This window comes from Eubalaena glacialis, chromosome 5 (genome assembly GCF_028564815.1).
Source record: "Eubalaena glacialis isolate mEubGla1 chromosome 5, mEubGla1.1.hap2.+ XY, whole genome shotgun sequence".
In the NCBI taxonomy this organism is placed as follows: domain Eukaryota; kingdom Metazoa; phylum Chordata; class Mammalia; order Artiodactyla; family Balaenidae; genus Eubalaena; species Eubalaena glacialis.
The window spans coordinates 3,772,213-3,797,697 of NC_083720.1; the positions used below are offsets into that span (position 1 = coordinate 3,772,213).

The 25,485-nt window shown below is 45.9% G+C and overlaps 1 protein-coding gene across 2 annotated transcripts in view; it reads left to right on the forward strand.

Moving 5' to 3' along the window:
• The window catches only part of AFAP1 (actin filament associated protein 1), a 153,057-nt gene that overhangs the window by 115,828 nt on the left and 11,744 nt on the right, over positions 1-25,485 (forward strand). The window contains exons 10-15 of one of the 2 annotated variants that reach the window (XM_061191942.1): positions 975-1,186; positions 6,025-6,170; positions 13,190-13,307; positions 16,495-16,761; positions 19,383-19,500; positions 24,243-24,407. In XM_061191942.1, the coding sequence (XP_061047925.1) occupies positions 975-1,186; positions 6,025-6,170; positions 13,190-13,307; positions 16,495-16,761; positions 19,383-19,500; positions 24,243-24,407 (1,026 nt within the window). The remainder of the gene's footprint in view (positions 1-974; positions 1,187-6,024; positions 6,171-13,189; positions 13,308-16,494; positions 16,762-19,382; positions 19,501-24,242; positions 24,408-25,485) is intronic. The other variant, XM_061191941.1, reaches the window with a different exon arrangement.

The following is a 25,485-nucleotide window of genomic DNA, read 5'->3' on the forward strand; positions in this document are numbered from 1 at the left end:
GAATCGAAAGAGCAGCCGAATGACTTCAGGAATCCTTGTTTCCCTTCTTCCTTGTTGACCTGGACTCTATAAGCTGTTCCACTCCCTTCCTCCGTCTTACTAGCATTATGGACTGGTCAGAAGTCACAGCCACCCTGTGAAATCTGTTTGTCATGCCTTGTTATTTCCAGAAAAATGCACTGTATGTTTGTGACAAGTGAAAATGATCAGCTTCTTGTCTTTGAGGCGATTTCCTTTTTTTAAAAATGAGGACAGTTCTTCTTGTAATTCCATCACATTCCATCCGTAATGCACTGAGGATGTGGTGCAGCCTCAGAGGCATGGATGACGAAATTCCACATGCATCAGACTCAGGCCTTTAGACCTCAGCAGTCAGACAGAATCCTCCAGTCAGAGGGCACTGAGGAAGGGCATCTCTGGCCCCCGGGCAGGAATCTCATCCCGAGGATATGCTGTCATTTGCTGGAATACTTCCAGTGGTGGGGAACTTATCACCTCCCAAGGCTGCCTGTTTTGTGGAAAGCTTTCATTTTCAGATAGTTTTATTCCTCATGTTAAGCCAAACTCTGCCTGTCTTGTCACTTTTGCCCTGGTGGTGTCATTTGCAGCTACTCGGAATGAACCCGAACCCTTTCCTGGGTGAGGTCCCTTCAGCTATTTGAGGGCGGCAGTGTGTCCTCATAGCCTCTCTCCTGCCAACCACTGACGGCTCAGTGACTTCTCGTACACCGGACAAGCTCCGGGTTCCCGTACACGGTCCTCAGCACGCATCGCACGGTGCCTTCGGGCTCCTGGGTGGTCTGTCCTGTCTCAGCCCCCAGAGCTGATGGAGGTCAGTCATCTCGCAGTGGCGGCTCTCGTTGCTCCCAGGAGCCTGCACTTGCAGACGTGCTGTGTGCGGGGTTTGCTCCGTCTTCGCGGCCTCCTGGGGCGCATCCTTCCTGGGGAGGCTGACGGGACTGCTCTCGTTGCAGGCTACCTGAACGTGCTCTCCAACAGCCGCTGGCGGGAGCGCTGGTGCCGCGTCAAGGAAAATAAGCTCATCCTCCACAAGGACAGGGCCGACCTGAAGACCCACATCGTCTCCATCCCGCTCCGCGGCTGCGAGGTCATCCCGGGGCTGGACTCCAAACACCCCCTGACGTTCCGGCTGCTTCGCAACGGCCAGGAGGTGGCCGTGTTGGAGGTGGGAGCCACAGGGCATTCGCTCGCGGTGGTTTGCCTTCTAGGGTCCGGCCTGGACGCCCCGTCAACTCCTCACACCCGGCTGATGGCAGCTTTGGTTCTGTCCCGTCCCACGTGTCCTGCTTTTCTTCTCCGAGGGGCCCCAGCCGTGTGGACGGCACAGCCAGTTCTCTGCACGGTGTCCACGGCAGACTGCCTGCCAGGTCACCTCCTTGTCTGATATCTTCTCTGTTCGTGTTTGCGTGGAAGTTCAGTACACAATTCCAGGCAGTAGATTGCTTTCTAAAAGTGGCCACAAAACAACTTGTTTTAAAATTTCCAGTAAAACTTCTCCCATAACCGTGGTCTGCCTCTGAATTGGTGGCATTTCCTTCAAGCTGTCCTTTGGAATGTTCTGGGCTTCTTCACAGATGGACTAGGTGTTTTCTGACTACCAGTTGCCTATCGACAGTGGCCAGAGAGCCAGATTACAAAAGAACGAAAAGAACACCTTTGGTTTTTAAGAACCATTGGCTTTGCATGCATTTTATCGTTTGGCTGCTTTTTCAGACCTCCTTATTCACGAAAGCAGAGAAAGGCAATTAAAACTAATTTCTTAGCTACACACTTAAAACTTTCGTTTTTGAAATTTAAAATTTTTGTTTATCGTCTATTATTAATTTATTTCTACCCAATATTAATTCAGACCTTTTTTCCTTTGTCTTTTTTTTTTTCACTTAGCATTATCATGATTAAGATACAAAGACACACACGCATACATATGTATATCCATGCATACACAAATATCAGAGTGTAGAATTTCCGGAGTACATGTAAGTATATTTATGCTATACAGTTGATAGAAATGAGGATATTTTGGGTTTGGTGGCATGGCTGATGTGTGTTCTAAATTAATCAGATGCAGAGCCTAATCTAAATGACTGCAGTGTTACTGACCAGTGAAGGAAAGAGCATGGGCTTGTGACCAAGATCAAAGGGGCCCCATTAGCCAACCTGGAAGGTCTTGGTAGGAGATAGGAGTTAGTTTCAGAGACTGCTTTTTTTTGGTGGGGACAAAAAGAGATTAACAACGTAGTTCTTTCTCACACACGGCTCCTTGCCTGATGGTTTGGATGGTTTGAGATAACAGGTCGAAGGACCGAGCCTGCCCTAGTGGCTGACTTCCCAGAAGGGAGGCCAGGCCTGGCTGGGATCAGGATATCTGGGCCCCAGTCCTAGTTCTGTTGCAGACGTTGATCACAACCCAATCTGTTTTTCTCTCTCGGCTTCTTTATTTGTCTGTAAAACAGAGCATTGGGCTAGAGTCGGTGTGCTTTGTAAGCATTTATGAGGGCTGAAAGCTATAGGGTGGATGAGAGAGGAAAAAAGCCAAAAACGTAAATGAGGAAACTGTACTCTTGATGCAAACAACTCAGGTGTCACGTGAGAGCTCTGGCAGCAGATCTGAGAGAGGCTGCGAGGACGGGAAGGCACACGCTGTGGGTTGGCACACGCTGGATTCAGGGGTGAAAAGTGAGACGTTGGCCTGGACACTGGGTGGTGACAGGAGCCCCCGTGGGGAGGGGCAGGGGCAGGCGCAGGGCGGAGCTGGGTGAGAAGGGCCCTGTCCTGTCTTTGCTCCCAGCCCTGTAGGTGCAGCCTCACATCCCCAAAAAATGGTGGTTGTATTTCATTGCCTTTTCCCTATTCCAGTTATTGAATCAAATGCACACACGCACACACACACACACACACACGTAACCACACTCAGCGTTCCAACATAAGCAGAGTTTGCCTGAATCAGTTAGGAAATGCAGTGATCCGACCAGTAAAGTTGTATTCTGTACTTTTTCTAAGACCGTTTTATCTTAACTTTTGAGATAATTTCAGAATTACAGAAAAGTTGTGAAACTAGTACAAGTAATTCCATATACCCTTCACCCATATTCCCCAAATACTAACATTTTACCATGTTTGATATCTCTTGCATGGTCTTTTCCCCTCTCTCTCCCTCTCTCTCTTTCTCTCTCTCTGTCTCTGTGTAAATTTTTTCAGAACCTTTTACAGACGTGTTGCCCCTTTATCCCTAAACACTTCAGTGTGAATTTGCTCAAAATAAGGGTATTTCTTTACTAAAACCACTGTATAATTATCAAAATCAGGAAATTCACACTCATGCAATACAATTATCTGACTTACAGATTTTAATCAGATTTTCCCAGTTATCCCAATAATGTCCCTTGTCAGCAGAAGGAAACCCCAGGTGGTGTGTTTCATTCAGCTGCAGTCTCTTTGGCTTTCTCTGTCTGGTTTCATGACATTGATACTTGGGACGGGTACAGACCATTACTGTGTAGACAGACGGTCCCTCAGTTTGGGCATATCTCCCATTTCCTTGAAATTCGAATCTGGGGTAGGCATGCTTGGCAGGGGCACGTGGAAGCAGTGGTGTGTTTGTCACTGCATCACTTAAGCAGGTATGCCCGTCAGTTTGTCCCACGACTGGTGACGTTAACTTTGATCTCTCAGGTGGGATGTCTGCACGGCTTCCCCACTGCAAAGTTACTGTGTTTCCCGTTTGTCTTTAATAAGCTTCATGCGGGAAGATTCTTTGAGACTCTTTCAATATCCTATCACTCACAATTTCACCCACTAATTCTTAGCATCCATGGATGACTCTTGCCTGATACAAGAGTTATTAAAATGACAGCTGCTAAATGGGGACTTTCTAATTCCATTATTCCTTCCATTATTCCTTATTAGTTAGTATCTACTTTAAGGAAGATTTCCCTTTCTCTCAATTAATTATCCATTCATTTATATATGTATGTATATCAGCAGGGGTTCATAGATTATTGTTTTAATCAGTGATTATAATCCTTTATTGTCATGATTTATCCTGGTCAAATGAACAGAGTTGGTTAGCAGAAAGCCCTTCGAGCCATGTGGCCTTTGCTATGTCCCTGTAATAAAGACACCACAGTCCGCGGTCCCCTTCATTCTTTGAGCTCTTTCCTCATGTTATGATGCAACAAGATGTTCCAGGCTCATCTTGTACTTTTCTCTGCCCCAGGCCTCTTGGAATCAGCCATGTTCCGAAGAGATCTTAGTGGACAACTCCTGGTGGACAATGGTGTTTAGAAACCAGGATCTGGGTAGAAGGTGTGCTCAGAGCTACTGGGGTGTCATTGCGCCTAGGCCTTTTCAGTAGTCATAGGAAATTGTGTGTATGTGTATGTTTGTACGTACATATATTCAGGCATGTTTTCTATGTTATACATATTACACACATGTATATGCATACATACATGTATACACCTGCATGTATACCTATTTATATACTAAAAGCCACAAGATCGTAACTAATACTTCTAATTTTAGTCCAACACCACAGTTATTTTTTAAAAGTCTACGAGGAAATTTCTTAAACAATGAAGAAAACAGTTAACAGTGTAATAGTATCAACCACATCTTAGATATTATGTTAACATACTTTTAAAAATGCTTAGATGAAATAGTTATAGATACATGGATATAGATTCAGTCATAGATACATTCTTGATATAGATTTTGTTTGGGGGAGGACAAAAGACCAGTGAGGAGAACATATTTGTGATTTTTTTTATTATCCAAGCACTCAAATCAATTCATTTCAATTTAGCAAACATTGATTACATTCTTACTCTCCGTAAGGCATGTAATTGGAATCCATTCACTGTGTCCATGGCCGCATATGATACTGTTGCTTGTACAGTGTCAGTAGCCAATTCTGTCAGCACACAAAAAACAACTTCTTCCTCGTCAATGGCTCTTCCTCCCGAGAGCTTTTTGTGCCTGCCATGGGGTATATATGATTACTTGTATTCTGATCAGTGTTCAACTCATCAAGGTTATAATGATGAAACCCAGTTTTCTTTAAGTTTTGAAGCTAAACTTACAGATCTTTTTTTATATAAAAAGTTTGTAATTTTTGCAAAAAGCTAAGTATTTATTTTTTCTTTGACATTCAGTTAACTCACACATTTGATAGCTCAATTTCCCCTAAACTTTAAATATGACTTACATAGTTGATTAGCCAATAGTATTTAGACATTTGAAATACCATTATGAATGTAATGTAATTGATGTTCTAAGTCACATGAGAAGGACGGCTTAAAATTTTAATGAACCAAATCTTAAAGATATATTTCAGACTTGCAAATTAGGCAGCTGCCATCCGGGGAGCATTTCAAACATCTTAAAAAATAACATGCACAAAGCAGCCCAACGATTATAAACATTGCACCTATATAAACACAACTAATATGAAAGTGAAAGTAGGTTAGTTTTCTGTACCATCTAATCAGGGAAATAAAATGGCCATTTCAGGCCCATTTAGGAGACCACAGCAAGGGCTACTGGCCACCAGAGTTGGTGACCTACAGGGGCCGTGGCCTGGTGTGGTTTCCAGGTTAAGCAGCTGTGGTTGGAGGGGCTCCTGCTCCCCAGATTTTGTTGCCAAATTAAGGAGCCTTTCTAAACAGCTTCTTTTAGCTGAGATTTAAATAACCCCATTAATTTCCATGTCTTCCACCCTAGTGCCTTTCCCCAAAATAATTGGGAGGCATCTTAGGACCTCGGGTTTTTATTTCCTTGGGAATAACCGTTGTGCAGCTTCCGCATTAAGGCTTGGAGTGAACGCGGTGTTAATCCTGTGGCTCGGGCAGTGGCTGCCTCCTTGTTGTCGTCTACATCCTCAGGTGCTTCGGGTTCCACCGCCTTTCCTGTTAGGTTGTCTCTTTTTTGACATTTTTATGAAAATGTTAGAACTCTTTACTGTTACTTGAGTAAAATGCACTTCTGCCCCCTTCACTTCAACAGGCACCTTCTTCAGAAGACACGGGCAGGTGGATTGGGATTTTGCTGGCTGAGACGGGGTCCTCCACAGACCCTGGGGCCCTGCACTACGACTACATAGACGTGGAGATGTCGGCCAATGTCATTCAGACGGCCAAGCAGACCTTCTGGTGAGATCCACTGCCGTGCGAAATGGCACTGAAATTGAACAACTTTATTTTTTCCCTAATTTTCTTTTCCTTTCATGTACGTGTATAGCCTTCAAGGGAGAAAAAAAAAAAAAAAAACAGCTGAAGACTCTCCTTTTTGTATAATATGAACCCAAATTTTGCTGAAATGTTTGTCATTTCAACCATCTGTGTTTTCTATTAGGACAGGGGTTGGCAAACTTTTTCTGCAAAAGGCAAGATAGTAATATTTTTGGCTTTGTGGACCAAATGGTCCCTGTTAAAACTACTCAGCTCCGCCACTGCAGTCACACACGTAAATGAATGGACATGGCTGTGTGCCAATAAAACTTTATTTGCAAACACAGGCAGTGGGCCAGATTTGACCCATGGGCTGTAGTTTGCTGACCCCTGTATTAGGGGAACAGTTTTATAAAGCATAAGTAATTCGACATATTGCTGTAGTGATGACTGAGTTTTCAGAGCCATCAATCATATACTTTTAAAACTTAAATGTGATTTTTTTTTTTTAAAGTGCTGTTATGTACAAAAACGTTCTTTTAAACTATGAATATTTCCTTAACATAATGATGGCAAAGAAAATTATAGCAGCAGTTCTCAAAGTATGGTCCACAGACCCCTGGGGGTATTCAAGACCCTTTCAGGCAGTCCCAAATATCAAAACTATTCTCATAATAATGCTAAGAAATTATTTTTCTTCTTCGCTGTAGTGACATTTGCATCGATGTTGCAAAAGCAACAGCAGGGCGGGTGGGGGGGGGATAGATTGGCAGGTGCCTTAGGACCATCAGTGGTCACGCCGCACTGTGCTGTGACCATTGCCACTGCCACTCGCTTGTAGTAAAAGGAAATGCTGTGTTCACTTAAGATGTCCGTGATGGGGACTTCCCTGGCGGTCTGGTGGTTAAGACTCCACGCTTTCATTGCAGGGGGTACGGGTTTGATCCCTGGCCAGGAAACTAAGATCCCGCAAGACGTGCAGCGCGGCCAGAAGGAAAAAAAAAAAAGATGTCTGTGATGAAGCAGTACAATTATTACTTTTTCTGTGAAGGGCCAGATAGTAGATATTTTTATGAAATTTCTCGAGTACGTGTCTTTTTAACATTTACATAGTGGGCAGGACACACAAAGCACTTACATTGACTGAACTGTCATGTTGTCTTGAGGAAATGCTCTTGTAAGACTGAGTTGCTAACTCAACTAGCTGCTCCCTAATCCCACCACAATTTTTTCACTTTTACTTGAAAGAACAATTAACAGGTGAACTGTGGTTATTCAGACGTAGGTATTTGCAGACACTTTTTCAGAAATGAACCGAGTGAGCCTCTCACCTCGAGGAAAACGGTTGGCAGTGTTTGTTGCCTGCAATGGAGTTGAACTTGCACTCAGAAATGAGAATTTGGGGAGATTTGTATCTGCCACTGTGAGCTGACAGCTTCCCAATACTCAGACTTTTCTGATAAGATTGGTGGTGATATTGAGTGTGGTTTTTTTGATATAGTGTAGTGAAGTGTGTGCATTTGACAGGTAAGCATAAGTCATGCATGGGTAAAAGGTCCATCCCACGAGCAAGAGAAACTAACGGGTTTTCATGTAAAAGAGGACTAAAAGTTCATTGATACAGTTTGAGATTCTACATGGCAATTAATCATTAAGAAATTACCACTTGTCGAGTTGTGGTGTAGCATCAAAGAATATCTACCATGACCTGGAAAAGCTATTAAAGTACACCTCACTTTTACAACTGGATATCTGCGGGAGGCTAGATTTTTTTCATATGCTTCGACCAAAACAGCTTGTTGCAACCGGTTGAATGTTGAAGCACGTGTGAGAATCCAGCTGTCTTCTCTTAAGCCAAACATTGAATAGATTTACAAACATGTATAACTACCACTTTTCTCACTCATTTTTTTTAATTTTGGAAAATATAGTTAATTTTTATAGAAATATGTTTAAATATAGTGGATTTATTCCCATTATTTTTAAATGAATAAAAATGAATACATTTCTGAGTTTCAATTTCAAATACAGTCAACACTGATAGCAAACACCCACATAAACCAAAGCTCTTTGGGAGTCTTCAGTAACTTCGAAGGATGTAAACACTAAAACACTTGAGGATTGCTGATTTGTAGGAACGGATCTGTGAAATTAAGAAGTGGCTGGTCCCTATTTCATGCTGTCCACTGTCTAAAGCAGGGGTTGGTCATACTTTTCTGTGAAGGGCAAGATGGTGAACGTCTTCAGCTTTGCAGACCGCATGTTCCCCACTGTGATGACCCCTCTCTGGCGCCACGTTCAGCTCCGCGTGGCCGGGCAAAAGCAGCGGGACAGTCCTGAAACCAGCAGACGTGGCCATGCTTGGCAGGAGTTTGCTGATTCTTGGTGTAAAGCGGTGCCCGTGGGATTGCGAGGGGACACACTGGGCCAGCAGGAAGGAAATCGGGTTCTGGTCCTGCTGCAGTAGTTACTAAATGGAAAGTCTGGGCAAGCCATTCCTAACCTGTTAGTGTTCCAACTTCCTTGTGTAGAAAACAGAGAGTTTACGCGACATGATGTCTGAAACGTCTAGCTCCCATAGCTCTGATCCCTTGATGCCCACTTCTGTTTCCCTCATCCTTAGAGAGTCTGGATTGGGGCCAAGGAGAGGCAGATTGAAACAGAGCAGGTGATGGAGTTACATAATCAGCAGGTGATGATAAACATTCTATCAACTTCCTGCCCTTTGAGTAGGAAGAAGATAAACTCAAATGTTTACGCTGTTATTTGCCTGTTTAATAAGAACAGTGCCATCTAGTTTTTCCACCCAAGTGGTGTTTATGGGAGATTGGAGCATCCTTCCTTTGTATCTTGAATGGGGTTGTAGAATGACTGTTTATTTAATGATTGCTTGGGACATTCTGGGGCTGAGTAAAATGAAGATAACGTTTGCCCATATTAGGAGTCAAGCCACCATGTTACACCCAATTAAGGTAAATAGCCTTGACAAAATGAATTAATCTTGTACAACTTTGCCGGGAAATCTCCAGTAATGCTGGAGGATTTCTGAAGTACAAACTACTTATTCTCGCTACTGTTCTTTTGTGTGAAAACCAGAGTGACATAGTCAAGTGCTGACTGTTCATCCTCGTTATTTTTTCCATAATAACATTCTATCTAATCAGCAAGGTGTAGGTAAATTACAATGAAACTCCTAATCGTGCAGTAAATAAAGCACATTTAAAGTAGCTTTTTAAGAAATGTAATATCCTTAAGTCCAGTTTTGCAAAATCTACACACCTAGAGTGACATAAAAGAAAGGAGCTTATGGTTGTTAACCATACTATTTTGGACCTTATTAGTTTCCAAAAAGCCTCTCCTAAGTCCACATGTAACTTCAGCGATAATAAGCAAACTGATAACCACATTTAAGGGAAACCCTGACTAAAATTATTTCCCCTAGAACACAAATGAGTGTGGAATATTCATCTAAACCAAATGTGGGAAGGTCACATTTTCGAGAAAGGAATGTAGATTGCAATTCTGAAAACTGATTTATTAAAAATATGCATGTAATGCGTTTGTGGCTGCAGGAGTCTTTGCCACCCCATTAAAACCTTTATAGGAAAAACCTTTATAGGAGATGTCACTTAGCAATAAAGTTTATTTTTATTTATTAGTTCTCGGCCAAACCTTCTGTAAAAATTGAGAGAAGAGATTTAACAAGGAAACAGCGTTCAAAATATAAAATATGGTAGCTTGCCAATGTGATAAATAATCTGAGGTTAAATTAATTTTTGCCTTTATGTAAATTGGCAGCCAGTTAATGAATCTTCTCAGGGTTATTAGGGGAATTTTTTGTACATTGGATTATGTCTGAGGGAGAAAGGTCAATGGTATATTTTGGGAAGAGGACAGTAAAAGAAATAATAGTCATGTAAAGTCTCCCAGAAAAAGTGGTCTATTTAAGAGTACTAGTAATGGTAAACATTTGAAACATACTCTCCTACGGCCTATTTTTAAATGAGATGTATATAGATGATATGATACAGGGCAAATGTTCTGAAATTTTCTTCTGGAACTCTTTTCAAGTCATGCTGGGTTGGAGCCCCATAAGAAAGCTGTGACAACATTGATGGTGACAAAAGCGGTAGATCAGTGTGGACACAGAGAGGGGAGCAGGCAGACGGACAGGAAGCTTTCACCTTGAGTCACCCTCTCATCTGAATCCCTGGGAGGTTTTATTCTAAAATATATTTCCTGAAAACATGAATGAACCTTGAAGGTATTAACGCTAAGTGAAATAAGCCAGACACAAGAGGACACATACTGGATGATCCACTTAGGTGAGGTACCAGAGTCGGCAGATCCATAGAGGCAGGAAGTGGGGTGCTGGGTGCTGGGTGCCAGCGCTGGGGGTGGGGGAGACAACGTTTCAGCTTTGTGGGAAGATGACAAGTTTTGGAGATGGGTGGTGGTGATGGCTGTACAACAGTGTGAATGTACTTAGCGCCCCAGACCTGTACACTTAAAAGTGGTTAAGATGGTAGGGACTTCCCTGGTGGTCCAGTGGCTAAGACTCCGCACTCCCAGTGCGGGGGGCCGGGGTTCGATCCCTGGTCGGGGAACTGGATCCCACGTGCCGCAACTAAGACCCGGTGCAGCCAAATAAATAAATAAATAAAATATTTAAAGAAATGTTAAGATGGTGACATTTCTGTTGTGTATATTTTACCTATACTTTTTTTTTTTTTCCTGTCTTATATTTTTGGTTTAACAAGTGGCATATGGTCTCTTATCTCATTTCCACTTTCCTATTTGGCTAAAATCCTATTGTGGGAAGAGTGCCAGGCCGGAAGGTGAGGGGCCTCTTACTCGGTCTTGGATCCACTCGCTGTTTCGGGCCCAGAGACTTGGTTTGGGGGCCCGGGTCCCTCTCTGTGAGATGAGGGGCAGCCTAGCTGGTGGCCGAGGTCTCTTCCAGCTGGGACAGGACATCCTGTGTGTCTGTGACCTCCCCTTACGTTCCGTGGGTCAGAAGCAGCCTGCTGGTGTCCGTTCCAAGTGAGTGAGCCTCTGTCCTGCCCCCTCATGGTCCACGCTCCTTCCTGGCATCTGTGTCCCAGTGTGAGTGCCAGGCTGGGCGCCAGAAACCAGAGACACAGATCAGGCAGGAGACAGTCCCTGGGCAGGGGGTCCGTCTGCCAGGACGTGGCACAGATCCGGGTATCAGTGCCCACGGGCAGTGGAGCGTCCTGGGACCACAGGCATGGGGAGGGCGTGGTCATCCCATGTCCTGCCTCTCACATGACCAAACCCTCACCCCCAAAATACCCTCAAAAGGGATGTTTAAACCAGAAAGCTTCCAATATGTATCTAAAAACAAGGAGAATCTTTCTTTCTTGTATTCTTTCTTTTCTAGACATTCATTATCTTTTCCTAAATATATGTTAATATATTTTAAGTATAGAATAATGATACACATTTTTGTATCAGAAAAAAGCAAGAAGAGTTATTTTGTAAATTAAAGAGAATACCGTGTCCAGGGTGGGACTCGCCGTGCGTGCTGTGTTGTCCCAGCAGAGGGACACCTGTGCCGCCTTCCTGCAGCCAGGGCTGGGTGAGTGGAAACGGCAGCTTGAGCCGGGGGCGGGCTGACCCTTCACAGCCCCTTCCTCTCATTCTCTTCAGAACCAGAAATCCCCGTGTAGTTTTGTTGCAAGACCTCTTGTCAGAGAGGCAGTTCTCACCTCCCCTCTTACTGCCCTCACTTTTTCTCATTTGCTCTCTTTTTTATTCATCTAGTTACCATAGAAATGTAAGATCCCAAGAAGAAGCAAAATTGGAAAGAAAAAAAAAACTATTTTTTTCATTTCAGGTTGTTTTAGTTTTCCCAATTAGGAGAAAGATGTTATCTAGATGTTGAGGTTTTTCGCTTATAACATCATGAGCAAACCATTCACGCATTCCTTCCTTCATTCATTCCCGTGTTCATTCATTCGTGCAGCTCGTATTTGCCAAGCACCTTTTGTGTGCTGGATGAACAGAATTGGCAAAGGCCGTGTTCTCCTGAAGCTCATGTTCCGGTGAGGAAAGCAGACAGTAGACACACGATTGTGCAACATGTTAGGTGGTGATTAGTGGTAGGAAAGAGTAGGGGACAGGACAGGGACGCAGAGGTGGGAGGTTGGGGTGACCGGGAAGTTCCCACCGAGACTGAAAGAAGGAGGGGTCTCAGAGAAGCGCTGTGGGCAGAGGGGGTGCCCTTGGCCAGCGAGCGAGAGCTACCAGGAGCCTGGGGTGAAGGCAGCGGACACGGCGCTCGGGGCCTCGCAGGCCATGCAGCACTGGATTGTTCTCAGAGCCACCGGGGCTTTGAGCAGAGCCGTGACACGAGGGACGGAGGTGGCCACTGTCAGAGGCTCCCAGAAGTTCAGGACCGTGCAGGGCAGAGGGGAAGGTGGGTAGTGACGCTGAACGAACACTGAGAACTCAAGAAATGCTGTGGGATAGACGTTCTAAAACGCTTATAGAACAGGTCCTTGGACTTTTCCTGAAAAAAGCCAGAGAGCAAATATTGATACTTCAGTTTTGCAGGCCAGATGGTCTCTGCCTTTGAGAATTAACAAGCTCATGAAAGAGGCATGTGAAAAAAAAAGCAGCCACAGACGATTCGTCAACGAAGAGTCCAGGTAAAGAAAGGTGTTCCAGTAAAGCTTTGGTGACAGAAGCAGGCTGCTAATACAAATGGTGGTTATTTGCTGAGTGCCGGGTGTTTGCGGGCCTTGCTCTGGGAACCCGGCAGGGTCATCATGGGTCCGGGCTGCAGTCCTCCGGGCGGGTGGTGTCCTGTCCTACAGGTGAGGAGTCTGGCCCGTGGCTGTAGGAACACCTGATTCTGCCTGGGTCCTGTGCTAACACTTCTGTACCCTGCGGCCTCGGACAGAGCCCGAGCATCCATCAGAGCTCCTGGAAGCCTTGGTGATCAATTGGAGGGTTGTAACTCGTTTCCTCTCTTTCAGTTTCATGAACAGGCGTGTTCTGTCCACTAACCCATATGTAGGGAGCACCGCCAATGGCTACGCACACCCCAGCGGGACGGCGCTGCACTACGACGACGTCCCCTGCATCAGCGGCTCGGTGAGTGTGCCGCGTGTAGAGCGAGGTCAGCTGTGTGGGAAGGCGGGGGTCTGCGGGTCTCTGTGACTTACACCCCCACTTTCTGTCCAAACGAGAGAAAGCTTTCTTACGCTCTGAGGCAAGATGAAAACTCCACCCCATCTCTCTCCTTTTTGACACCCTGTTCATCTTAATCCGCATCTGAACACGCAGGTAATCAGACACCTGTAGACAGTTTGTCATTCCTGTCAATGCCATTAAACACCGTCAGAAATCACCATCGGAAAGGAGACGCCGCAGAGTAATGACCGTACTGCCAGCTCCAGACACGGTCCCGCATCCTCCGGGTGGGGTGCGCTTGTAGCTGGGGCCCCCGTCTGGTGGAGAAGGAGGAGGGGAGCGGGGAGGAGGAGCCAGCCCGCCCGGCAGGGCGCGTTCAAGCGCAGATTAACGTGAAAAGGGCTCATGTTAGGACGTGGGTGTCAAGGCGCGGGCCCACATTGAAATCCCGTCCCAGCTGCAAAGCTCGCGGGATGGCGTCCCCTTTGAGTCCGGGGTGGTCTGGGGTGACTGGGACATGGGTCCTGTCCCACAGCGAGAACACGTTAGGCCCAGTCGGTCTCCTCCTTGCCCCTCCCCGTTCCCACCACCACCTTCGCCTCGGGGTCTGCAGGGCTGGAGGGGCTCTGGTGCCCACTGTGGCTGTAGCCGTCTGCCCTGCAGAGAGTCTCGTGGGAGCCACACACTCGGGGAAAGCCCGCGGTGGCCCGACAGGAGCCGGTCCCAGTCCGGTCTCTGTGCCCCTGCGTCCTGGCTGCTGTGCCCTTTCCAAGGGGGCCCGACTCTCGGCCTCTGCTTGCTGGTCTTGGTGGAACCTGCCCTCACCGTAGACCCGACTGCCACCTCATCCTCGTAGGACACTCTGAGCCTTGATCTCAGCGCCAGCTTTTTTGGAAAGATAAAACACGCAAACCTGTCTCTGAATCTTCCTGCCCGAAGGCCCCCTCGTGTACCTTTCCCCAGAGGGGTTTCTCCCCATGCACGTGGTTTAGAGGAAACCGTGGACCTACACAAACACTGGTCTAGTTCCCCCATCCCTTCATTCCCGTTAATACTACACAGGTTCAGGCACCCCCAGGCATGAGCTTTCTTTAGGTCACGCACAGCTTAAGCTGGTTTAGAAATGAAAAGCTGCCCTTCTTCAAGGCTCTGCACTTAGGAATCGTTTCTGCGTGTACATCGCTGGGCGTGCGACGTAGGAGATTAAGACAGAACGTCCAGTGCCCAGTGTTTGTGGCTCACTTGCTTGTTAAGGGCTTCCTTGACGTTCAGGCCTCTCTTTAAACTGTTGTTCTATTTGCTGGGCTCTGTGACTGGGCCCTTTGTTTTGCGAGAGCCTGCACTTCTCAGTTTTATAAGGTTCATACTTTTGAGTCAATACCTGACATTTTAGCAATGTTTCAACTTCAGTAATTCTTACCCATTCAACGTTCCCCCTGAGGCCTAGATGAAAGTGAATCTCAAAAAGGATCTTCTGACAGGCACACACACACTTTTAATCTAGAAGTTCTCTGGAGTTTGTTTTCTAAGTCTTCCATGTGACTTAATCCTTTGGTATTTTAGGAAAATGATGGTCTGGTCTAGACCATTTTAATAACCCTGGACAAATATATGCTAGGTTGTCATTATGAAACTCACATCCACGTTTATCTACATGTACCATTATTTTTAGGTTGTAGATGGGTCCCCGGCATCACAAAAATAGACACACTGAAGTGATTGCAAAGGAATAAAAAACACTCTTACTGTGAAATTTTAAACCTTTCCTATTTTTATAACAAAAGGCTGTAATTATATCCTGGCAGAAAGGAACTCTGCAAGAAGGATATAAAAATAGAGTCAGATAAGTATAGTATATGAATTAATATTTTCTCTTTTTTAAAAAAATGAAAGCAATTCCTTTAAAACTTAAAAGAATCTGGCTGTGGTTGTAAGTTTGGGTTTTAATTTATACTTTAATGTCCATGTTCTAAAGTGGCTTGTAGCTATTTTAATCCTTTGTAAAAAGGTTTTCCACTAAAGTAATGCCATTCTATCATTTATAGTTTGAAACATCCTATTTTCTATGATTATTCGATTTCTTTCTTTTAACAGCCTGTGTTTTTGGTTACTGCACTTTCTTCAGGCATAACCAAGTGTGGAACAGGGGTGATGCTGACAATCGCCCATAGAACTTAAGTCCCCGATGCTCGCATAGCAGGCTTGGAAGGGTCCAGAGGTGTTCTGGCATCGAGCCCCTCATGCTATCCTGGAGTAGCCTGAGGTTCAGACCCCAAGCAGTGTGTAGTTATGAGCACAGCCCTAATCCAGCTCTGCCTCTTACAGCTGTGCGACCTCTCTGCCTCAGTTTCCCCCTACTTCGTAAGATTCCTAGGAGAATTATGTGAGTCATTTTTATTGTGAAATAAGATAAGGTGCTTTGGGGACTTCCCTGGTGGTCCAGTGGTTAAGAATCCGCCTTCCAATGCAGGGGATGCGGGTTTGATCCCTGATCGGGGAACTAAGGTCCCACGTGCCACAGGGCAACTAAGCCCGCGCGCTGCAACTACTGAGCCCACACGTCACAACTAGAGAGCCCGTGTGCCGCAACTAGAGAGAAGCCTACGCGCCACAATGAAGAGCCTGCGTGCCACAACTAAGACCCAATGCAGCCAAAAAATAATAATAGTAATAAAATACAGATAATAATATCTGTCAGTATCTTAAAAAAAAAAAGATAAAGTGCTTTGCTGGGATCTTAACGTGTTTTTTCAGTAGAATCAGAGCCCCCGGTCTCTGGACGGACCCCAGTCCAGCATCCCTTTCGTCACATCACATTGCTTCAGCTTTCTGGGTCAGGAGGACTTCCGAAATCCAGTTCTTTAAAGAAATGTCAAATATATATACATTTTTTTTCTTTTTTTTTTGCCTGCTTTAACAAATAAAACAAAAAAAATTATCGTAAGCCAATGGCCCTGGGAACGATTTAAGGAAAAAAGAATCCTTAAGTCCCCAAAGGTAGAAAAGTTTTTCTGAATCAGTCCACCTAGTTGAGTGTGTGTGTTTTATTGGGGGTACGTGCACGTGTTTTGGGGTGCTTGCTGATAACATCTCAATGTGCTTTGCTTCCTGTGGCCGAGGCTCTAACGACACGCTGTGTGTGTTACAGTGGGGACCCGACGGTGGCTTTCCCGCTCCCCGTGGCCGAGGCCTGGGAGAAGAGGCGCTCTATGATAACGCGGTCCTGTACGATAACTTGCCGTCTCCGAAAATCTTTGCTCGCTACCCTCCTGCTGACAGGAAGGCCACTAGGCCACCTCCTGACAAGCTGTCCTGTAACCACTACAAACACCCTGCCTCTTCCGGTCCGCCATCCTCCCCGTCTGTCACTAACACCTCTTCTCTGGGGAGGGCATCTCTCGGGCTCAGCTCACAGGTACAGCATCTCCTTCTGTCTTCTAGAATCGCCTTAAGTCACGGCCCTCCCTCAGGGCTTTGCAGTGAGAGCTCTCGCCACCAGCTTGTGGTCAGTGAGCCCCATCAAGGGTTAAAGCGCAGTTTTTTCCCTCAACTAGAATATAATCTGCAAATACACAGTGTTTGGCCACCCAGGAACGGATTAAATACAATAAGTCCCCTACATACGAACCTTCAAGTTGTGAACTTTTCAAAGATGCGAACATGCCCCTGTATGCTAGCTGTTGTACTGGGCTACTGTACTTTTCAAGGTACTGTACTGTAAGATGAAAAATGTTTTCTTTATTTTTCGTGTTTTTTTTATGTGTTATTTGTGTGATTATAAACCTATTATATAAACCTATACAAGTATTACTAACCTATTATATAAACCTATACAAGTATTATAAACCTAACAGTACAGTACTATATAGCCGATCGTGTTAGTTGGGTACCCAGGCTAACTTTACAAACAGATTGGACTTACGAACACGCTCTTGGAACAGAACTCATTCGTATGTAGGGGACTTACTGTACACCTGACTAGTTCATGGTTTACGTTCTGTATTTCTTTGCCTGTGCCTGGCTCTCTTTCCATTCTTGGGAAGTTCCCCAGTGAATTTTGTGAATTACGGCAATTAAAGGCAAAGATGTTAAAGAGGGCAGGGACAGTGGGACAGTTAAAGTCTTCAGAAGATTTTTGAGCTGCAAGTTCCTTTCCTGTGTTTCCGTAACACGTAAGTGAGGAATGGTGGGCTTCACGTGGCAATTGCTTTTCGATCTTTAAACATTAAATAGGATTATTCTGAGAACTACAATATTTTCCCGTAATGTACTCCCTAAAAGTGTACTCCCTAAAACCAAGTAGATAATAATGATTTTGGATTATAATTGAATGGTCAGTAACCTTGATATTGAACTATTGTCCATCTCACACACCTCGTATTTGTGGCAAACGGTAACATTTCAGTGTAAATATAATTTTGTGTTTTCATGCGTGTCAACCTAAGATTTTTTTTATGCTTTGAGTAAAGATCTAAGCACCACATGGAAGAATATTCTACAAACATAAAGCAGAGGGGCACATTTTTAATTTTTTTCTTTTCCTTCCATTTTTGGAGTAATCTTAAGAAAATGATGAATGCCAGGTAAGATTCTAGAATTTCAGAGAGTTATAGCAGTTCTTCGAAACCAATTCTTTTCATCAAAGTCACGTGAGAAGATTTTTGTTTGTTTTTTATTTATAACAACTGTTAGAGATTCTCATTCACTGAACTGAGGGGCCCAGGCCGATGTATGGTCAGACATGGGAGCCGTTGGCTTCTAGTTTTTTTGAGTATTTAGTAAAAAGTCTGGTAGGTCATGTGCTTCACCCACTAAGTGAATGTGTCTCTGGCGATGTATTTATCTGTCTTTTTATTGGTATTAGAGTTCCCTTGGGTAAAAATTATGGGACAAAGTATACTATCTTGTACATTTGGATTGTCCCCAGATTAGTTTGGAATCAGTCATTTGATACGTGGTTCATGTATGTTTGTATTTTGTTCATTTTTATTTTAAGTAGGAAACACATTTGCAAGCCGTTTACCTTTAGCTTTTGTGTCCTCATTTGGCCGTTTGAATGGAGGACCTACTATTTAATGGAGAGAGCTCACACTCCCACACACCTACCGTATGTGTGCTGTAGGTGTGTGTGCTGTGTCAGTTAACCTTCTGAGGAACCGTGTGGGAGACATCAGTATGTTTATATTTTTAAACGAACACACGGAGGCTCAGAAAGCGTTAATGATGTGCTCAGCGTCTCCTATGACGGAGCGGGAATTTGAAGCTTCCAAAACCCAGGCCCACGACAGTAAGAAACGTGGTGCTGCAGAGGAGCTCGGGCTTGGACGTGTACAGTCAGCCTTTGCCGTTCGGCTGGACTTACGACCCAACCAAGGTACACGTGCATCACTTAAGCAAAATGCAACACGGGTCGGCTTGCAGCCATCAAAGAAGTTAGGGGTATGTTGAATTTTTTTTAAAAACCTGTGGTTAGTTAAAATTTAGTTCATACTGTTTCTATATTTTGCCTCTTTTGCTTCCTTCCTCAGACCCCGTCAGTGAATCAAAAGGTAGTTATTTATCCAATTAGGACATCAGTATAGAAACCCTGGAAGCTGAACTCTTAAGTGCATGGTCATGCTACTTCCCCGAAGAGCATTCCACCAAAATTAAAGCTGTTTATCTTTGGAAACACGGACTTTTAGTAATCTCAACCAAATGCTCTCAGATACCCACTGTCTGTGCCAGTGTCTTGAGCGGCGTGTGTGAGCTCCTGGTGACACACCAGTCGAAATAGGTGACTTTTGGTGCGTTCCAGCTGAAGACATCCTAGTGTACCTCGTTTGCTTTGAACCTCGGTGCTAGAACCTTCTTAACTGCTCTGGGGAAGTCACAGCAGTGCAGTGTTGGGAAAGCAGATTGGTTTTCTACTGCCCGCATTTTTGTCTGCCCATGCTACGTTCTACTTGAAGAACTAGGGACTGAAACAATTTACTGCAAAAACCCCAAGGTTTTTGTCTGTTTGGTTTTAATTCTCTCATTTGTTTATTTCAACAGTTGAAGGGTAAAAAGCCGCCCCCTGTGGCGTCCAATGGGGTTACGGGAAAAGGCAAGACTCTGAGCAGTCAGCAAAAAAAAGCTGATTCAGCGGCTGGCGTGAAGCGGACGCCTTCAAGTAAGTTGATCCTTCGATTTCCCACGTTCTAGCTTCGGATGCAGTGTGCAGAGTTGGGGCTGTCTAGCCGCCTTCCTCCCTCACCTGACCAGGTGGAGAATGCCAGGTTGGGGGGCCAGCTGGAGAGATGGCACCATTTGCATCTGCATCCTTCCTCGTTTGCTGGATTGAGGAATGGCCACGATTTTTAACCCAGCTTTTATTCTATAACTGTTGCATATACAAGGACAGACAAAGCTGGCTGAACTGTAGAATTGGCTACGCGTATTTCCGGGTGAGGCAGTTCGTGGGTGCAGCTGTGAGTGGCCCTGGACGGTGGGTGGGGACACCTCGGTTTGTGTCCTTGATCTGCTGAGTGAGTGAGTGACTTGGGTTGAGTCACATAGACTCTCTGAAGCCAGCCTCTGTGTGTTAGAGGTGTAGACAGGTGGCTGCTGTGGTTTCTGTGGCTGAAATAATTGGGGTAACTCGTGTACCTCAGAGCACGGGAGACTATCAGGATCTGTAAGGAGTTCTTGCCCCCGCTGTGCCTCCTAGCCTTCAACCAGCTGTGATTTCTCTCCTCCCGTGTCATTCCCCTGGCCACTTGATCAGGGCAGTGCCGTCATCTGCCCCGTTGGGCAGAGGTAGACATAAGCTCAGAGAGATGGCGTGGCTCCCCCGAGCTCTCACCGCTGGCAAACGACAGAACCAGCGTGAGGACCAGCTTTTCAGGTTCCAGACCTGGCAGGGGCTGGACCGGGCAGAGGAGCGGCGAGACTCCAGTGAAAGGCAGCCCGTCAGCGCGCTCAGCTTCCCTCCCCGTCTGCAGATACATGGCTCTAGGGGTACTGTTATCGCATGTGTTTGCATTTGCTGCAGCCCTGGCTGGGTTGGGTGGATTCCTCTTCAGCCAGCCAGCCCGGCAGTGTCTGTTCATTCCGGCCCTCTGCTTGTTGCGGGGACTGCACAGGTAAGATAGAGCAGAGGCCGGTCCCCCACGCAGACGCAGGCTACGGGCCTCAGCACAGGCTCTTACCAGGCTCAGAAGCTCCTCAGCGGGCGCGAGTTTGATGTGAACACCTGGGAAGCTGTGACGACACTTTCTGAACCTGGTTCAGCGTAGCTGGTGGACCAGGCTCCCTCCAGGTAGTAACACTACACCAGGTGACAGGTCACCTAACTGCTGAGCTCCCTGTGTGCACGCCACCGATTGGATTTCAGAGTCAGCACACGGGGCGGTGAGAGGTGGCTTTGTCCTTAGCCTCAGCCTGGACGAGCCCACCATTGTTGAGCCCACCATTGTTCCCCGGGGCTCCTGCTTCTGCCCCGAGGAAGCGTGTGCTTTCTTTTTTTTTTTTACGTCTTTATTGGAGTATAATTGCTTTACAATGGTGTGTTAGTTTCTGCTTTATAACATAGTGAATCAGCTATACATATACATATATCCCCATATCTCTTCCCTCTTGGGTCTCCCTCCCTCCTACCCTCCCTATCCCGCCCCTCTAGGTGGTCACAGAGCACCGAGCTGATCTCCCTGTGCTATGCGGCTGCTTCCCACTAGCTATCTATTTTACGTTTGGTAGTGTATATATGTCCATGCCACTCTCTCACTTTGTCCCAGCTTACCCTTCCCCCTCCCCATATCCTCAAGTCCATTCTCTAGTAGGTCTGTGTCTTCATTTCCGTCTTGCCCCTAGGTTCTTCATGACCTTTTTTTTTTTTTTCCCTTAGATTCCATATATATGTGTTAGCATACGGTATTTGTTTTTCTCTTTCTGACTTACTTCACTCTGTATGACAGACTCTAGGTCCATCTACCTCACTACAAATAACTCAATTTCGTTTCATTTTATGGCTGAGTAATATTCCACTGTATATATGTGCCACATCTTCTTTATCCATTCATCTGTTGATGGACACTTAGGTTGCTTCCATGTCCTGGCTATCGTAAATAGAGCTGCAATGAACATTTTGGTACATGACTCTTTTTGAATTATGGTTTTCTCAGGGTATATGCCCAGTAGTGGGATTGCTGGGTCGTATGGTAGTTCTATTTTTAGTTTTTTAAGGAACCTCCATACTGATCTCCATAGTGGCTGTATCAATTTACATTCCCACCAACGGTACAAGAGGGTTCCCTTTTCTCCACACCCTCTCCAGCATCTACTGTTTGTAGATTTTTTGATGATGGCCATTCTGACCAGTGTGAGGTGATACCTCATTGTAGTTTTGATTTGCGTTTCTCTAATGATTAATGATGTTGAGCATCCTTTCATGTGTTTGTTGGCAATCTGTATATCTTCTTTGGAGAAATGTCTATTTAGGTCTTCTGCCCATTTTTGGATTGGGTTGTTTGTTTTTTTGATATTGAGCTGCATGAGCTGCTTGTAAATTTTGGAGATTAGTCCTTTGTCAGTTGCTTCATTTGCAAATATTTTCTCCCATTCTGAGGGTTGTCTTTTGGTCTTGCTTTCTTGACATCAGCTCACCTGCGCTTCCCTTCTTCTCGGACACGCATTCAAGCAGCCAGTTGGGCCAAACCCTCCTCCTCATCATTCGTTTACTGTGCTTCTTTTTTTACCTTATTTTTCTGGCAAATCTTATTTCCCTCATGCAGTTGGGTGTATTTATAGTCACTTAAAATTTGGGTGTTGTCCACTTGGGGAGGGGCAGGTGGGGGGAGGGAGTAACGTGTCTGAAAAGCTTTGTTATATGAGACCTGAACTGCAGGAAATCTCTGTCTGCATAACATCCCTCTCTCTCTCAGCACCTGTGCTTATTTTATTTCTTAGATGATGCATTCCTTTATTTTATGAGGGCTTCTGTAGGGAATTTTTATTAACTTTGGTGACATCCAATGACGAAAAAAGGGAAAAATAATTGTGCTCTGTGTTTTTTGCTGAATTCAGGCAGTTGCATTATAGCCTGGATGGGGTTTATTGCATGGGGACCAAATGATGTGGAAGGTGGTAAGTGATTGCATACAGGTTTGTCGGGGAAACATCTTAGATCAGAAATGAGTGGACAGAGTTTGGACTGTGCTCTGTTTGTAGAACATGTCGTTACCCAAGCCACTAAGAGCAGTGCTTTTGTTTCAAGTTGTTGATTTGGTCATCCTCATGCTGCGATCCTTTTAACATCATTCCGTGTGTGGTTTGGTCATCCTCATGCTGCGATCCTTTTAATATCATTCTGTGTGTGGGGTTGGTTGGTTTTTAGACAGGGGAAGATGGAGCGGGGAGTGATGACTTTGTACCTGCCTTCATAAATGCAATTTTCATGCAGTCACGATGACTTGCCGTGTAAGAATCGGTGAATTCGGTGTTTAGGACAGGCGCTAGAAATCGTTAGAAATGGCTCACCATTGTCTGGCAGAGTGGATGGGGTTCCGGGGGCTCCGTTATCACTGACAGGGTTGAGAGCTGCCAGGGAGTGTCCACCACGGCCCAGGCATCACATGATTCTGTTAGGTGGGTTTTAGTACATGTATCGAATTTTTTTTTTTAACCCCACAAGTTAGGCCTTAGCACTTCTGCTTTATAGAGGGTGAAGCTGAGCCTTCGGGGGATTAATTGCTTGTCCACAATCATGGTCTCTTCCCTGGTCAACTGCCTTTATTATTAACCATTACACCGCCCTCCATGGCTTCTCCCCAGAAGTCGTTTCTAGTCTAATAAGGGAGTCAGACATGCAAATAAACCAGCATGGTATATCATGGAATGTGAGCTCATAGGTGCAGGAGGTGCAGGTGGCCTTGGGTCGTCATCAGGCTTGAGCCGTTAGCTGTCAGGAGTCGTTGGGAGACCACAGAAGCTGCAGAATTGTGAACCCTTATTACTATTGAAAGGCCAGAATAATTCGAGGACAAGAGCGTTGGGTCAGGATTTTAACGCACTATTAACTAGTAGTGTGATGTTGGCCAAATCTCTAAATTTTCCTTAAGGCTGGTTTCCTCTTCATTCATTTATCCACTCACTTTATTTAATGAGCATTTACATAGTGCCCATTCTGTGCTTCCTCAGAGTTCTGTATAAATATTACTTTAATCCTCATAACAACCCCGTGAAGTACCTGCTCTTATTACCCCCATTGCACAGATGAGGAAACTGAGACACGGAGAGACGAAGTGCCTTGTTGAAGGTCACACAGCTCAGGTGGCAAGCTGGGATTCCCACCTAGGCGGTCGGGCTCCAGACACTGCCCTGGGTGCCCCTTCATTTTCTAATTGGCTCAGTCACTCACTCAGCGGATATTTATCGTGCACTCCGTCCACGCCAGGTACCCACCCCACTGGAGGTGGGGATAGCGCCATCAGGTCAGCAAAAGAGTTGGACAGCACGGTCGTAAGGATCAGACGTGACAGTGTAATGGAAGTGTTTTGAAAAATACAGAGAACTACACACATCGAGAGATTGTTTCTGATGTCGGTAGACCCCCCTCTTTTCAGATTACAGAATGTTTTGTTCACTCTCGACCTTGCTGAAGATTATATGTTGCATGCCTCAAAGGGAGGCGTTAAAGGAATTTCCTAACATTCTATTTTCCTTTTAAAAATTTGTTTCAAAGAATGTTGGATAATCTGAACTGGTCACTTTTCTGTTTGGCTCAAACCTGTCCTGTTGTCTTTCTTGTTGAATTAGCAAAATGACTAGCTTTGAGTTTATTTCACTGAGTAGGCTGATTAAACAGGCTTTATGAATTACCCTATCGGCTACTTGGTTAAACCTAATTTCCTGTTGATGCTTTTTTTTTTTTCCAAGATGCTGACCAGTACAAATATGGCAAGAACCGGGTGGAAGCGGATGCCAAGCGGCTGCAGGCCAAAGAGGAGGAGCTGCTGAAGAGGCGGGAAGGCCTGCGGGAGAGGCTGGCCCAGCTGCGGAAGGAGAGGAAGGGCCTGAGGGCCGCCATCGAAGTCAACACCGGTACGAGCGGCCTGCTTCTGCTGGCGCCGGGGTCTAGGCTTCTCCTCTTCCGCCCTCGGGGTCTGCGCCTCGCGAGGCTCTCCTCTTAGTAAGGCCGTGTCATTCCACGTGGTGCTTCTTGCTGTTCGGAAGCCTGGGTGCTAAGCCCAGGGCGGGTGCCACAATGTGGAATAATGGGCCAGGCCGGACCTGGACCTCAACTCGCTGGCTGAGGTCGGGTAGGTGCCGGGGAGCCGTCCCAGCCTTGGGGGCTGCCGGCAGAGGTCGTGGGGAGCGCAAGCCTCCGGGCTCAGGAGTTATGGTTACTGTGTGTGAGGGGTGGCGTCTCAGCAGGAGAACGGGTGATACTCAGAAGCCCAGCTGAGAGCTCTTTGCGTGGGTAGAAGGAGCCCTCCGTTCCCTGAGGAGGGACTGGGGAGGGCCAGACCGCGATGGATTCGTGGAAGGGACCAGGGGAGTGGGAACAACCCCAGGGAGGAAAGAAGAGGGAGACGCGGGTGAGGACCACAGCCGTGTCTCTGGATCAGCCCGTCTGTCCTTGTTGGCAGGAGCTGGGCGTGTGGTTCCTGGTTCCGGCGCTGGGGCTGCTGAAATGTATGTCTCCTCAGCTCAAGACCGAGTCTGATCCTGGGGCAAGGCCGACGCTCTAGATTTCAGTTTTTGGCCTCGGGGGTTGACGAGGAGGAATGTAGAGACCAGGATGATCCCGAGAGCAAGAACCTGCTTTCCAGCGGCTTCTGTGCCGGAGGAGTTGGCGTGTAGACAGCAGTTAGTCGTCAGGTCCGGCCTTTCCTGACTTTGTGCCTATATGGTTTTTAAGAAAGAAAGTGCTTTCAGAGTTTAAAGAACGGGAAGCTGGGTGTGGGCTGAGCCGGTTCGAGACAGCCTGTAGGAGGGGCAGGAGGTGGCATCTCCCATGAGGCCCCCCCGGGGGATCAGGGGCTCCGTCAGAGAACTGGACGGGAGCCTCCAGGTCAGCAGGACAGGAGTAGAATTTCTCCCCGCTGTTGTTTCCAGTTTGTAGGACAGTGAAGATGCAGAAAGATGAGACCAGCTTTGGGCCTCGAAAAAGAGATTG